Source organism: Muntiacus reevesi, chromosome 16, assembly GCF_963930625.1.
Source record: "Muntiacus reevesi chromosome 16, mMunRee1.1, whole genome shotgun sequence".
Classification (NCBI taxonomy): Eukaryota; Metazoa; Chordata; class Mammalia; order Artiodactyla; family Cervidae; genus Muntiacus; species Muntiacus reevesi.
Window position 1 is genome coordinate 24,772,421 of NC_089264.1, and position 12,973 is coordinate 24,785,393.

General features: G+C 32.7%; 1 protein-coding gene and 1 non-coding gene across 2 annotated transcripts in view; one reads left to right on the top strand and one right to left on the bottom strand.

The window, feature by feature from the left end:
* The window catches only part of EIF4E (eukaryotic translation initiation factor 4E), a 38,791-nt gene extending 26,059 nt beyond the window's left edge, over positions 1 to 12,732 (top strand). Inside the window, exons 3-7 of the mRNA XM_065907545.1 lie at positions 3,128 to 3,223; positions 6,036 to 6,099; positions 6,774 to 6,887; positions 8,948 to 9,087; positions 11,160 to 12,732. Of these exons, the coding sequence (XP_065763617.1) occupies positions 3,128 to 3,223; positions 6,036 to 6,099; positions 6,774 to 6,887; positions 8,948 to 9,087; positions 11,160 to 11,274 (529 nt within the window). The 3' untranslated portion in view covers positions 11,275 to 12,732. The remainder of the gene's footprint in view (positions 1 to 3,127; positions 3,224 to 6,035; positions 6,100 to 6,773; positions 6,888 to 8,947; positions 9,088 to 11,159) is intronic.
* On the bottom strand, positions 8,242 to 8,314 carry TRNAW-CCA (transfer RNA tryptophan (anticodon CCA)). The gene has a single exon. It is a non-coding gene; the product is annotated as a tRNA-Trp (tRNA).
* Positions 12,733 to 12,973: the final 241 nt, after the last annotated feature.

The following is a 12,973-nucleotide window of genomic DNA, read 5'->3' on the forward strand; positions in this document are numbered from 1 at the left end:
TTTTTAAATTTACATATACATCCTTATATTTTTTTACACTTGTGTGAATATAGTGGTATATCTATATGGTAAAATTTCAGAGTTATTAGGTTTAAGACTGCCCATTATCTACCTTTGTAGACACTGCCAAATTATCCTCCTTTATCTGCTTAGAATTACTGATTTCTGCATCCTTGCCAACTGGTACTGTCAATCTGTTAAATTTAATTGCCTGTCAGATTGGTTCTAGTCTGATTTGCGAAAACAATGTCTTATTGTTTTAAATGTGCATTTCTTCTCTTGAAGTTTCAAAACAGTTTTGTTCAAGACAATTGTTTATTTGTGTTTTTACCTGTGAGAAATCTGTTCAGTTCTTATTGTCTGTTATTTTCTTTTGGATTATCTTTTCAAGTTTATTTCCAAGCATTGTACATTAAGGATGCTAACCATCCAAGGGGGATTAGGTTGAAAATACACTTCCAAATCATTTGTCTTTTAACATTGTCTAAAGAGTTATGTTATTTTAAAGGTTTTTTATTTTCATATGATCAAATACCAACTTTTCTCCATGGTTTCTGGGTTTCATGTCAGTCTTAAGAGAATTTTACCCACACAGTTATCCTATTTTTTTTTTTTTTTTAGCCCACACAATTAACCGATTTAATAGTGGCCTAGAAGTCTTCTTGCATGTATATATTATGTTTATTATATTTTTAAGTTATTTATTGTAATTATTTAAATATTACTTCTTTGGGCTCATGACCCCTTTGCATTCTTAAAAATTATTGAGGATTCCACAGTGTTTTACAGGTTATGTAGATTTTCATCTATTTTCATTTGCTATATTAGAAAATAAAATAATTCTCAAAAATGTAAAATTACATATTCACTTAACCCATTGAATGTTAATGTAAATGATTTTTATGGAAAAAATTTATTCAAAATAAAAAATACATAGTGAGAAGAACAACATTTTTGTAAATATTTTAAGTGCCTGACTTAATAGAAATCAGCTAGGTTTTCATAGCTGGTTCTGCATTTTCAGTCTTTGGAGATATGTTGTTTCAGAGGAAGTATAAGGATAAAATATGACCTCAAATATACATGGTTGGAAAAGGAGAAATTTTAATGGCCTTTTATAATTATGAATATCTCCTTCCTTTGATACTAGGTTTCTTGCAGGCTAGTTGCGATGTAGAATCTGAAACCACATCCAAGAACTTTTTTCTACTCTGTTACTTTAAAATCCATTGATCTGTCTTGCATTTGGAATATATCCTTCTTCACTCATGCATACTACTGGTCATTTAGAAAATACTGGTTCAGTGAGTTTGTAGATCTAAATATTGGCATTTTTCATTATATGATATCAAAACAATAACATCATCATTACTAAATGCCTCAGAAATGTCCCCAAGTTTTGTTAAATTGTCATGCTTAGTGGCACCTGCAGGCTTTCCAAAATTCTGATTTTTCTCCTGAAAGCTCAGATTTTAGCAACATGCTCACTGTTCATTTTTCAAGAAGTAACAATGCTTGATCAGCCTATTCTTCCAGTAAAAGTGGTGTTCTTTGAAAAAGCAACTAGTTCTCCTCACAACTCAATTGCCTAAGCATTGTATTTGGTGTGCAGAAGTATTTTTGTGCAGAAAAAAACATGTACACAAATTGAAATTTAATAAAACAAGTATTTTATTATTGCTTCATCAGTGGCGTTCTTAACTGAAACTGACAGCTATTCCTCTGAGAGTTGATGATAGTACAGGAACAGTGAAAACGGTAGTGGCACAGGGTGCCACTGTGTGATTCTTGTTAGGCACATCACCACTAGGTTTGCTGCTGTTTTTGCATCACCAGTGAAAATGTCAGCACAGTGAAAAGTAAAATATCTTAGGATTTTTATGAAATGGTTTTTACGCATCAGTGCTCCTGAAAGGGTCTTAAGATGCCTAAGGGGTCTTGTAAACCACATTCTGAGAATTGTTGATAGGCACTTAAGATGTTTACAGTTTTCCAAATTTAAGAACCTTATTGTACAAATATTTTTGCTTAGTCATCCAGTCATTTTCTTAGAATAAACCTTTAATGACTGAATGCAATTTTTTTTTTTTTAAAGATGGAATGGAATTTTATTATTTTCAGTTGAGGTGTAACAATTTCAAATGTACAACACAGTGATTCAGTATTTGTATATATTATGGAATGATCATAATCAACATCTATCACAATACATATTTATAATTTCTTATAATGAGAACTTGTAAGATTTAGTCCCTTCACAACTTTCAAATTTGCAGTGCAGTATTATGAACTATATTTACTATGTTGTACATTGCATCCCCATGACTTATTTATTTTATAACTGGAAGTTTGTACCACTTGATCCCCTTCATGCATTTCCCCACCCCTTTTCCTCTGGGAACCACCAGTCTGTTCTCTGTATCAGTGAGCTTGGGGTGGGTTTTTCTCCTTTTTTAAAGTTGTTTTTAGATTCCACGTATAAGCAAAATCATGTAGTATTTGTTTTTCCTGTCTACTGTGTGATTTATTTAGCTTGTTACAAAGTTCTATGGTCCATCCATGTTGGAACTAGCAAAATTTCCTTCTCTTTTTTGAGTGAATAATCCATTGAATATACACATTCATACATACATACATATTTTCTTTTTTCACCCCCTGATGAACATTTAAGTTGCTTCTGTATCTTAACCTCTTGTAAAGCTACACTAATCATGGGGATTCATATATCTTTTTCAAGTTAGTATTTTCATTTTCTTCAGATAATACCCAGAAGTGGAATTGCTGGATCAAATGGTAGTTCTGTTTTTAATTTTCTCAGGAAAGACTGAATTAGTTTTAGACATCCAGGGTACAGTACTTGATACTGTGTGTTTAGTAGTTTTTCTGCCTTTGCTTTTTCAAAATATTTTTTTCCTTGATCAGGGGTTGGCAAATACACATTACCAAGTAGGTGTTGAAATGCATCTCATTTTTATGTCTGAGATTATCAAGCATTAATCATAAAGTTATAAAATATATGTCCACTTGGAAAACTGTTTTCAGACAACATTTTTTTTAATAAGTGAAACTCACTGCTGCTTTGAACATGGATGTAAAACTTCTGTTGACACTGACTTTCTGTTTTTAGATGGGCACTCTGGTTTTTTAAAAATGATAAAAGCAAAACTTGGCAAGCAAACCTTCGATTGATCTCTAAGTTTGATACTGTTGAAGACTTTTGGGCGTAAGTAACCATTTTAGGATGTTTGTTGTATTGTGTACTTTTTTATTTTAAGTTGTATTCACACAAAAAAGGGTAAGGTGAAGAGTTAATATTTACTTTTTTGCTTGTCCATCTTCTCACAGCTGTTAGAATTGGTGATTATTTCTTAACAGTTTTAGAAAGCTTCCATCTTGTAGCTCTGCCTCTTCTCTATTTCTTGTCCTAAGATATCATTCATTGAGAATCCTTTATTGTCATTGGAACTTATGACAACTTTTAGGACCTTGTCCCCTTTCTTGGTTACCTAGGCAAATTTGCTCTATTTTTAGGTATTCCAGAGCTTTCTTAGGAAAAGAATGCTTTTCTTAGCATTTCTGCAGATTCTCTTTAGTATAAACTGTGGATTTCCTGTGATAAAGATACTGAGATTTCAAAGGCTGAACTGCTCATAAATCAGGGTTTATCAAAGAATGACAGTATCTGTGATGATAGATAATTTTATTATACTTTGTGGTCAACTTAAGAAGAATACTTGAAATATTTTTGAGATTTTGTTTCAGATTTAGCAACATAATTTAATTTAGAGCTATAAAGTTCTTTGCAGGAAGTTTTGGAATATTGATTCTTTAAAAACAGTTTATTTAGTATGCCTTATTTGCTTGAAAAATATATAGGGAGAAGCTGTTGGAGAACATGAAAGATACAGCTTATTAAAAACATGTTTAAGAGCTGTAAATTATCTAGCAGTTATCTAAGTATTCTGATTTGTTCAGTTGGTATATTTTGGATCATATCAATGATGTGATTCCTATGTTTTAATGTTAATGCTTGGGTGTATCACACAGATAGATTGTGGTTAGAAAATCATAAATTAATAGATTACGATTAAAAATTTTATACATATGATGTATACTTCCAGCATATTAGGCATTTAGTGTGCATTTGAATCACTGAAAACAAACAAAGCATAGAATAATTAAAGAAACTATGTTGGGATCACTTTGGTCACTTTTAATTCAACTTATGGGCTTTTTTTTTTTAAAGTTTTTAATTTAGTGAAAACATTTTTTTAAAAATGAACTTCGTTTGAAACTCCTAGTAATTCATAGGTCTAGTTAAATTATGGTTCTGTTTTGGCCTTCATCAAAACATTGAGTGTTCTTCTCTAGTTGTTTGTTTTTCTTCTCTAATTGTATTTTTTCAAGAGTTTTCTGAAACATAATAGTCTCCAATACCCTGTGGAGGAGGGAGAGCAAGAGTCCTGAGCTGTTCTCCCACTGAATAAGATTTGCATTTATCTGAGTTTGTTTGGCTGTCACCAGTTTTACATAATTATATCCCTAAATGGCCTCTAATTAGAACATGACACCACAGTTTTTAGGCATGTTGTAAGCAATATTATTGCTTAGTGGATTTTTATGCCATAATTGAGAGATAAATCCTTAAGCTTTCTATCTTTGTCACTTCTTAGTTTCTCACTTTTGGTGGGCACATTTAATGAAATAGCCTTTGAGGTTTGTTTTTTTTAATCTGGTCTTGTCTGTAGCGTTAGGATTCTATTTAAGTGTGCCATTACAGATTCTAATTGTAAACTTAGTAAAAGACCTTAGAGCATGATTAAGGAGAAAGAAGACAGCCGAAAGAAGCATTGGTCTTTTCTACTTTGACTGCCACTGAAGAATGTCCCTTCCACACTAGCCATTAATTGTGAAGAAATGGTGATTCTAATTCTGTAGGTACTGTTAGTATCCATGTCTCTCTTCTTGCCTAGTGGAATCTTGTCAGTGATAATCTAGTTTGGAAAGAGTTAACTATTAGATAGAATAACCCAGCAAGCTGTATGCTGTCTTAATGCTCTCTCTCTCATTCAAACTGGATTTGTTGTTAAACTGTGCAATGTCATCCAAAGAATCCTTGACTCTTTTCTTAAAACTCTACTTGAAGTACAGACTGGGTTACAATAGCAGTAAGAAAATCTTACTAAGGAAAATAATACCATCTGTGTGGTATTATTGCTAGTCATATAAGATCATCACTTCTGTATAAAATACTGGAGACAGGCAAAGCATTCTTACTCTATTGCCAGTTTTATAACAATTTTGCTATGGTAGACTTCAAGAGATCAAATGATCCAATCTAGCATTCTACCTTCAGGCTAGTGGAATACCTAATTCATCCCAAATGTTTAATCTGTTACATTGCTATTTGGGAAATAGTTTAGAAATACACATTCTGTGGTTCCAGCCTATATTTAAGGAATTAAAATTGTAAGAAGTAGGATGTGGAACTGTTCTGTCTTTAAAAGCTCCCCCAAAGATTATTATGCTTGCTGACTTAAACTAGTAATGGTGTGTGGTGTTTGAGGACCTCTGATCTTTTCCACTCTTTCATGCTTTCACAGATAATAATAATGTTGACTTAGTTTAGTCATGCAATCCTAATGATCAGGGAGTTTTATCTTACTTTCTGTAGATTTGTCTTTGTGTGTTTAAAACTGCCTATTAGCCTCATGGATTCTTTCATTTACTTAAAGCCATCTTGTACCTCTCTTCTCAGTTTCTTGTAATAATGTGTATATATTAAGTTAACTAATACATCAGAATTGTCAGGATAAAATCACTGAAGATATTTTCTAAAACTCATCAGATTGATTCTTAAAGCTGACTGTTATTAAGATCTGTTTGGTCTGTTTCAGAAATTGACTCCTTAGGGGGAAGAAAGTAAGCGAGTTTTTATCTTGTTTATTTTTATCATATTCTCTGAATGTACATACAAACACCTAAATTCTGCACTACATTTTCTATGTTTATAATTGTTCTTTTCTTTTACCTAGTCTTTACAACCATATCCAGTTGTCTAGTAATTTAATGCCTGGCTGTGACTACTCACTTTTTAAGGTATGCTTAATTGGTGACTTCATATATTTATTATAAGACTAGACCATTCAGGTATTCATTGAAATCTTACCGTGAACTTAGAAATAGTTAATGTTGTGATGCTTGGAGAATAATTGTATTAACTTTACCATATTTTAGCATAAGTATATTTTGGCTTCTTTTAGTAGCTGTATGGGCACATACTGTGATTGATTTTGAGGAGAGCTTTTATTATCCAGTCCTATTTCTTCTTTATATACTTAGTAGACTGAAGTGCAGAGTTTGTCAGGAGTATGTGCGTCCTTGAGATACTTTTATGAGTTTTGTCAGCTATTAGTGGGTGGGACATTCATTAGCTCTCTGAAGTGGTGTAACTTTTGTATGTATTTTTTAGATATAGAAATGTGTATGACTTCTCAAAGGTGTATATTATTCAGAAAGTTTTAGAACCTCCAAATTAAGTTAAACCCAATATTTGATAGCTAGTAAGTGCCCTAATCAGGGCTCTGTTCTTGCAATTCCATGTTTTTGCAATCCCATGCCTCTAGCTTTAAGTTTTGTGTGCTTTTCCCACTACCTCAATAACAGTTTTATGAGTATAAAGTAAACAACATCGTTGTTGCTTACTGTTTTTAGTATTATCTGAAGTTAAACTAACAATATTGTCTCATATTGTTGTATCTCTAACCTTGCAGGATGGTATTGAGCCTATGTGGGAAGATGAGAAAAACAAACGAGGAGGACGATGGCTAATTACACTGAACAAACAGCAGAGACGAAGTGACCTCGATCGTTTTTGGCTAGAGACAGTAAGATTTTAAAATTATAAAGCTGTTTCACAATACTAAAACTGTATTGCTAGTTATTCAGTTGCTAAGTTGTTTCTGATTCTGTGACCCATTGTACTGCAGCACTCCAGGCTTCCCTGTCCTTCACTATCTCGCATAGTTTGTTCAAACTCATGTCCATTGAGTCAGTGACACCATCCAGCCATTTCATCCTCTGTTGCCCTCTTCTCCTCTTGCCCTTAATTTTTCCCATCGTCAGGGTCTTCTCTAATGAGTCAGCTTTTTGCATCATGTATCCAAAGTATTGGAGCCTCAGCAGCAGTCCTTTCAGTGAATATTCAGGGTTGATTTCCTTTCGGATTGATTGGTGTGATCTTGCTGTCCACAGGATTCTCAAGCATCTTCTACAGCACCACAAGAGTCTTTTCCAGCGCCACAGTTGGAAAGCATCAATTCTTCGGTGCTCAGCCTTCTTTATAGTCCACCTCTCACATCCATACATGACCACTGGAAAAACTATAGCTTTGACCAGACAGACCTTTGTCAGCAAAGTGATGTCTTTGCTTTTTAATATGCTGTCTAGGTTTGTCATAGCTGTTCTTGCAAGGAGCAAGTGTCTTAATTTCGTGGCTGCAGTTACTGTCCACAGTGATTATGGAGCCCTAAAAAATGAAGACTGACTCTTGTTTCCCACATTTTCCACCTCTGTTTGCCGTGAAGTGATACAACCAGTCATTTTTTGAATGTTGAGCTTTAAGCCAGCTTTTTCCCTCTGCTCTTTCACCTTCATCAAGAGCCTCTTCTTCACGTTCTGCCATTAAAGTGGTAGAAAACTTTGTTGCTTTTTACGTTGGTTACTCAAAGAGAAGATAAGGATGCCACTCTAGAAATCTAGATCAGCACTTAATTTTGTTCTATCTTGTGAATGAATCTTATATATATTTACATACTAGTACAGTAAAATGCCCTGCCACATATTACATATCCAGAAAGTGATTGGCAGTTGACTGACTTTCCACAATAAGGTCATCCTAGTTATTTCACTAAGTTCAAAATTATGGTAACTTTCACATTTTGTATGATACAAGTTTTTACAGGCCTTAGAGTATTGCTTTGGGTACTCAACTTTTTAGATCTGTGAAGGAAATAGTGAAATTGTAGCTTGATATCATTCAGCTTATATGTTGTGATGTAATTTGGAACTTTTGACTTCATACAACATTTAATAAATTGAGATAATAGACATTTTCTCTAGTGAAAGGTTTTAAACCCCAGGCTTTTAAGGTCATGGATTATACTCTTTTTTTGTATCCTGAACACTGGTCTGTTCTGTAGTTAGTGTTTTAAGCATGCCACATGGCATGCACCATCTTAGTTCCCTGACCGGGGATCGAACCCAAGCCCCCTGCTGTGGAAGCATGGAGTCTTAACCACTGGACCACCAGGGAAGTTCGTGGTTAGCACTTACTAAATTGAGCAATAATAAATATTTCAGTAAATGGCTTTTATTGAGGAAAAACTTAATTTTCTTTTCGGAGAGATTATCAGTAAATACCATTTAGAACTCTTTATTAAGTCATTTCAGTTTTTCAAGACGACAAAAGTTGTGGAGACGGATGGTGGTGCAGTGTGAATATAAATATACTTAATATCACTAAACCATTGACTTAAAAATGGTTAAAATGGTAAATTTTATGTTACGTATTTGCCATATTTTTTTTTTTAATTAGGGAAAGTTAATGAAAAGCAACAGAAGCAAGAGGCATTTCATCCATGAGCAACTTTTCATTTATTTCATTAAAACTTGTTTACTGGCAAGTATAAGCAGCAGCAGAGCAAATGAATATTAATAAAATAATTCACTTTTTATGTGCCCTGACATCAGTTGCCCAGTTTACTGAAAAAGTTAACAAAACTGTTAATGGTTTTCGTATTAAAGCATCAAATTTAAAAGGCCAGGACAAAAAACTATATATATAATCTTTCTTAGCTTTGTATATAAATATATGAGACATTTTGCAACTTAAGAAGCTGTTTATAATCTGTTGAATGTAATTTGAAATTGAGTTTTTTCTTTTAAGCTGCTGTGCCTTATTGGAGAATCTTTTGATGACTACAGTGATGATGTATGTGGAGCTGTTGTTAACGTTAGAGCTAAAGGTGATAAAATAGCAATATGGACTACTGAATGTGAAAACAGAGAAGCTGTTACACATATAGGGTAAGTTTTACTGTTTGTGTACTTTTAAAATAGATAACTAAAAGCAGAACTACTTTTAAAAAAATACGTTTATGTAGATCATTATTTTTCTTGTTTTCATGAACACATTTATAACCTTGAACTGCTGTACTGGTGTTCTGTGTCTGGTTCATCCTTTTTCATTTCTGTAAAATTTCTTTTTCCTCTCATGGAGTATAGAATCACTGGAACACTATTTCAGCATGTCACATTTTATTTATCAAATGAGAATGTGTCTTTTCTTTAATGTACTTTAAAAACCACAGTGCTAATGTATAATACTCAATATATTGGTGAATATTGGCAAATGGTATATGTGTATTTTGCCACACATGTGTACACTTACATGAAATTTCCATTAAGATATAAGTGACAGTAGCTTGGTTTTGTCCATGCTTAAAGCCCACATGTATATATTTTAAAACTTTTTTGGCAAATACTACCATTTGCAAAAATTGCCTGTCATTTTTCCCCCCCTCAAATGTCAGTCAATGTTAATTTTTACTAAATTTAAATTAGTAAAACTGAACTTTAAATTTTATATTGAAATTAAGTACAGGTCATGGGTCTCAATATGTTTGACTTGCCCCTTTGTATGTTGATTTTTCCAACAATATGAATTCTATGAACATAATTCCTTTCTGGCAAGTATAATTAAAAGGTGTGGGGATTTTCTAGGTTTCATTTTCCAGAGGGTTTCTGTAAGAGAAAATTGATAATTGATTGTCGTCATATTCCTGATCTTTTTGTCAGCGTTGAATCTTACTGATTGTGAGGATCTCATATTTCTTTGAAAGTGCATTTAAGAAATTAGATATGAATTTCTTTCCTTGGGAAGATTTTTAATTGTGTCAGTGTTAACAATTTTTGAAATCTTTATTTAAACATTTGACTTCAGTTTTTCAAGGAAGGATATTTTTCCACCCTTTTAAGTTGCATGGTTCAGTACTCTTGCTTTCTGGCATTTTTAGTGATTGAGTATAATTGAAGGTACATTGTATCCTAATGTCAACCTGATATTAGTTGTAATTTTAGGTATCATAAAATTATTTTCAAATACCTTTTTCTAGGGAAGGTACTGAAATCTTCTGGAGGGTAGAGTATGAATAAATTGTCCTAGTATACTGGAGGATTCAGCTCCATGAAAAATACATATCTTTATTTTTGTTTCATTTGGTGCTTATTTTTAAATTTTGCTTTTCTTAGATACCAGGTTTCTAGCCTGACCTGTGATGTTCTCAGATCATATGGTGATCTGTGTCCAGTTTTACCTTGTCAGCTTTATCTCTCATATTTACTTTTCTTGCGAGCTATAGCCACTGAACTTTATTTTTATTTCTCAACCTTCAGATGTGCTTCATTCTCTTAGCATTATACTTTTGACCTCATAAATTTAAAAGGAGAGATTTCTTTGTTTTCCAGGAGATTAGATCATTCCTATTAATGATATTGCAGCCCCTGTACTTAGCCTCTTTGATACTCATATTTGTCCTTAAAATAGAATCACATATGATTTGAAAATATTACAAATTGCCTTCGAAGTGTTTAGTTTTTGAATGTGCTTTCTTGTCAGTAATAGATAAGGTAAATGTAATTGTAGTAACATAAAATATTTACTAAAGTTTATATGTAAAAAGTAATTGAAGCATTTTAGATCAAAAAATTAAAATAGGTGCATATAATTGATTTTACACAAATTAATTTTGCATGTGATGCAGCTCCACCATATGTATTTGTGATTATTTGTTTGTAAATAATCAAATACTCTAAATACCCTGACCCCAGGGACACTCCCTGCTTTGCTTATTATTAATTTATTGATAATTACCACAGTACCTGGTACATAGTAGATTCTTAAATATTGGTTAAGTGATTAACCAAGATTGTAGTGAAAAGGAAGAGTATGTTTTGCTAAAAGGAAAATGTACAGTTTCTTATTTCACTCTCTAGTTTTTTGTTTTGTTTTGTTTTGTTTTAATAAAGAATAGTAATGCTGGATCTGGGGTGTATGTTTAAATAAAAATTAATGGCTACTTTTCTTTTTCTTCCTCTAGGAGGGTATACAAGGAAAGGTTAGGACTTCCTCCAAAGATAGTGATTGGTTATCAGTCCCATGCAGACACAGCTACTAAGAGCGGCTCCACCACTAAAAATAGGTTTGTTGTTTAAGAAGACACCTTCTGAGTATTCTCATAGGAGACTGCGTCAAGCAATCGAGATTTGGGAGCTGAACCAAAGCCTCTTCAAAAGCAGAGTGGACTGCATTTAAATTTGATTTCCATCTAAGTGTTGCTAAGATATAAGAGAAGTCTCATTCGCCTTTGTCTTGTACTTCTGTGTTCATATTTTCTTTTTTTTTTTGGCTAGAGTGTCCATTATCCCAATCAAAGAATTACAATACACATCATCCCCAGAATCCATAAATGTGTTCCTGGCCCACTCTGTAACAGCTTAATAGAAATAACCATTACAAACACATTTGACCCATCTACAATATTAAAAAAAAAAAAGAAGAACTTGCATTTCTATACCTTACAAGAGAATGACTTTGTTTACGTTCCATTGTATGCAGGGGCATATTTTGCTGGTTTGAAAGAGTGTGATGCATACAGTTTCCTGGCAGTTTCCTTTGTTTCTTTTCACAGCACTGTCTGTGCTGTACTCTCGCTGATGGCTGCTAGATTTTAATTTATTTGTTTCCCTACTTGATAACATTAGTGATTCTGATTTCAGTTTTTCATTTGTTTTGCTTTAGTTTTTCTTTCTCATGTAACATTGGTGAAGGATCCAGGAATATGACACAAAGGTGGAATAAACATTAATTTTGTGCATTCTTTGGTAATTTTTTTTTTTGTAACTTAAACTACAACGCTTTGCTACAAATTTATGCATTTCATTCAAATCAGTGATCTATGTGTGATTTCCTAAACTTAATTGTGGATTATAAAAAAATGTAACATCATAATTACATTCCTAATTAGAATTAGTATGTCTGTTTTTGTATCTTTATGCTGTATTTTAACACTTTGTATTACTTAGGTTATTTTGCTTTGGTTAAAAAATTGGCTCAAGTAGAAAAGCGGTCCCATTCATATTAAGACAGTGTACAAAACTGTAAATAAAATGTGTACAGTGAATTGTCTTTTAGACAACTAGAATTGTCCTTTTATTTCTCCATCTTGTAGAAGGAATTTGTATTTCCTATTGCAAGGCAGTCTCTATTGTGTCTTCTCTTGTAGTGTCTTCCACATGAACAGCATAAGTTTGGAGCATTAGTTTGGTTATTTTGTTTAATTTTTAATAAATTGAATAGGTAGCATCATATATATGAAATTAAATTGATGTGGCTTTTTTTTTTTTTTTTAAATAAGGCGCAGTCCTTTAGTCTTAGGTAAATAATGTACTCTTAATATGTTAAAACTCATGAAAATTGCGACCTTGATGCATCACCATTTGATTGGTAGGGATAGTAGTTATAAAACTTGGTTGTTAAATTGAGATGTTCTTCTTTAAATGTCAAAATAACAGCGTAAGGAAAGACTTGTAGGTGATGGGGGTGTATGCATTAAGAATTTTGTTAGTGTTGCTGTCTAAAGAGAATTGGAATAAACAGGTTATGAAGACTCATATTTTTAATGATAACTGGTGTATGGCTTTATGTAAAATTGAAAACTTGATCTACTCTTTAAGTGAATTTGAAAGCATCTTGTCTGTAATGCATAATTGTATATTTCAGATTCGATAAAATGAAATAGAACTATTGTAGACGGAAGAGTGAGCTTGAACTGTAGGTAGAACAACCATTAGTTGAGAGGAAATTTTGTCTCTAGATGGTGATTATGAATTAATCATTTAAAACTGGTAAGTT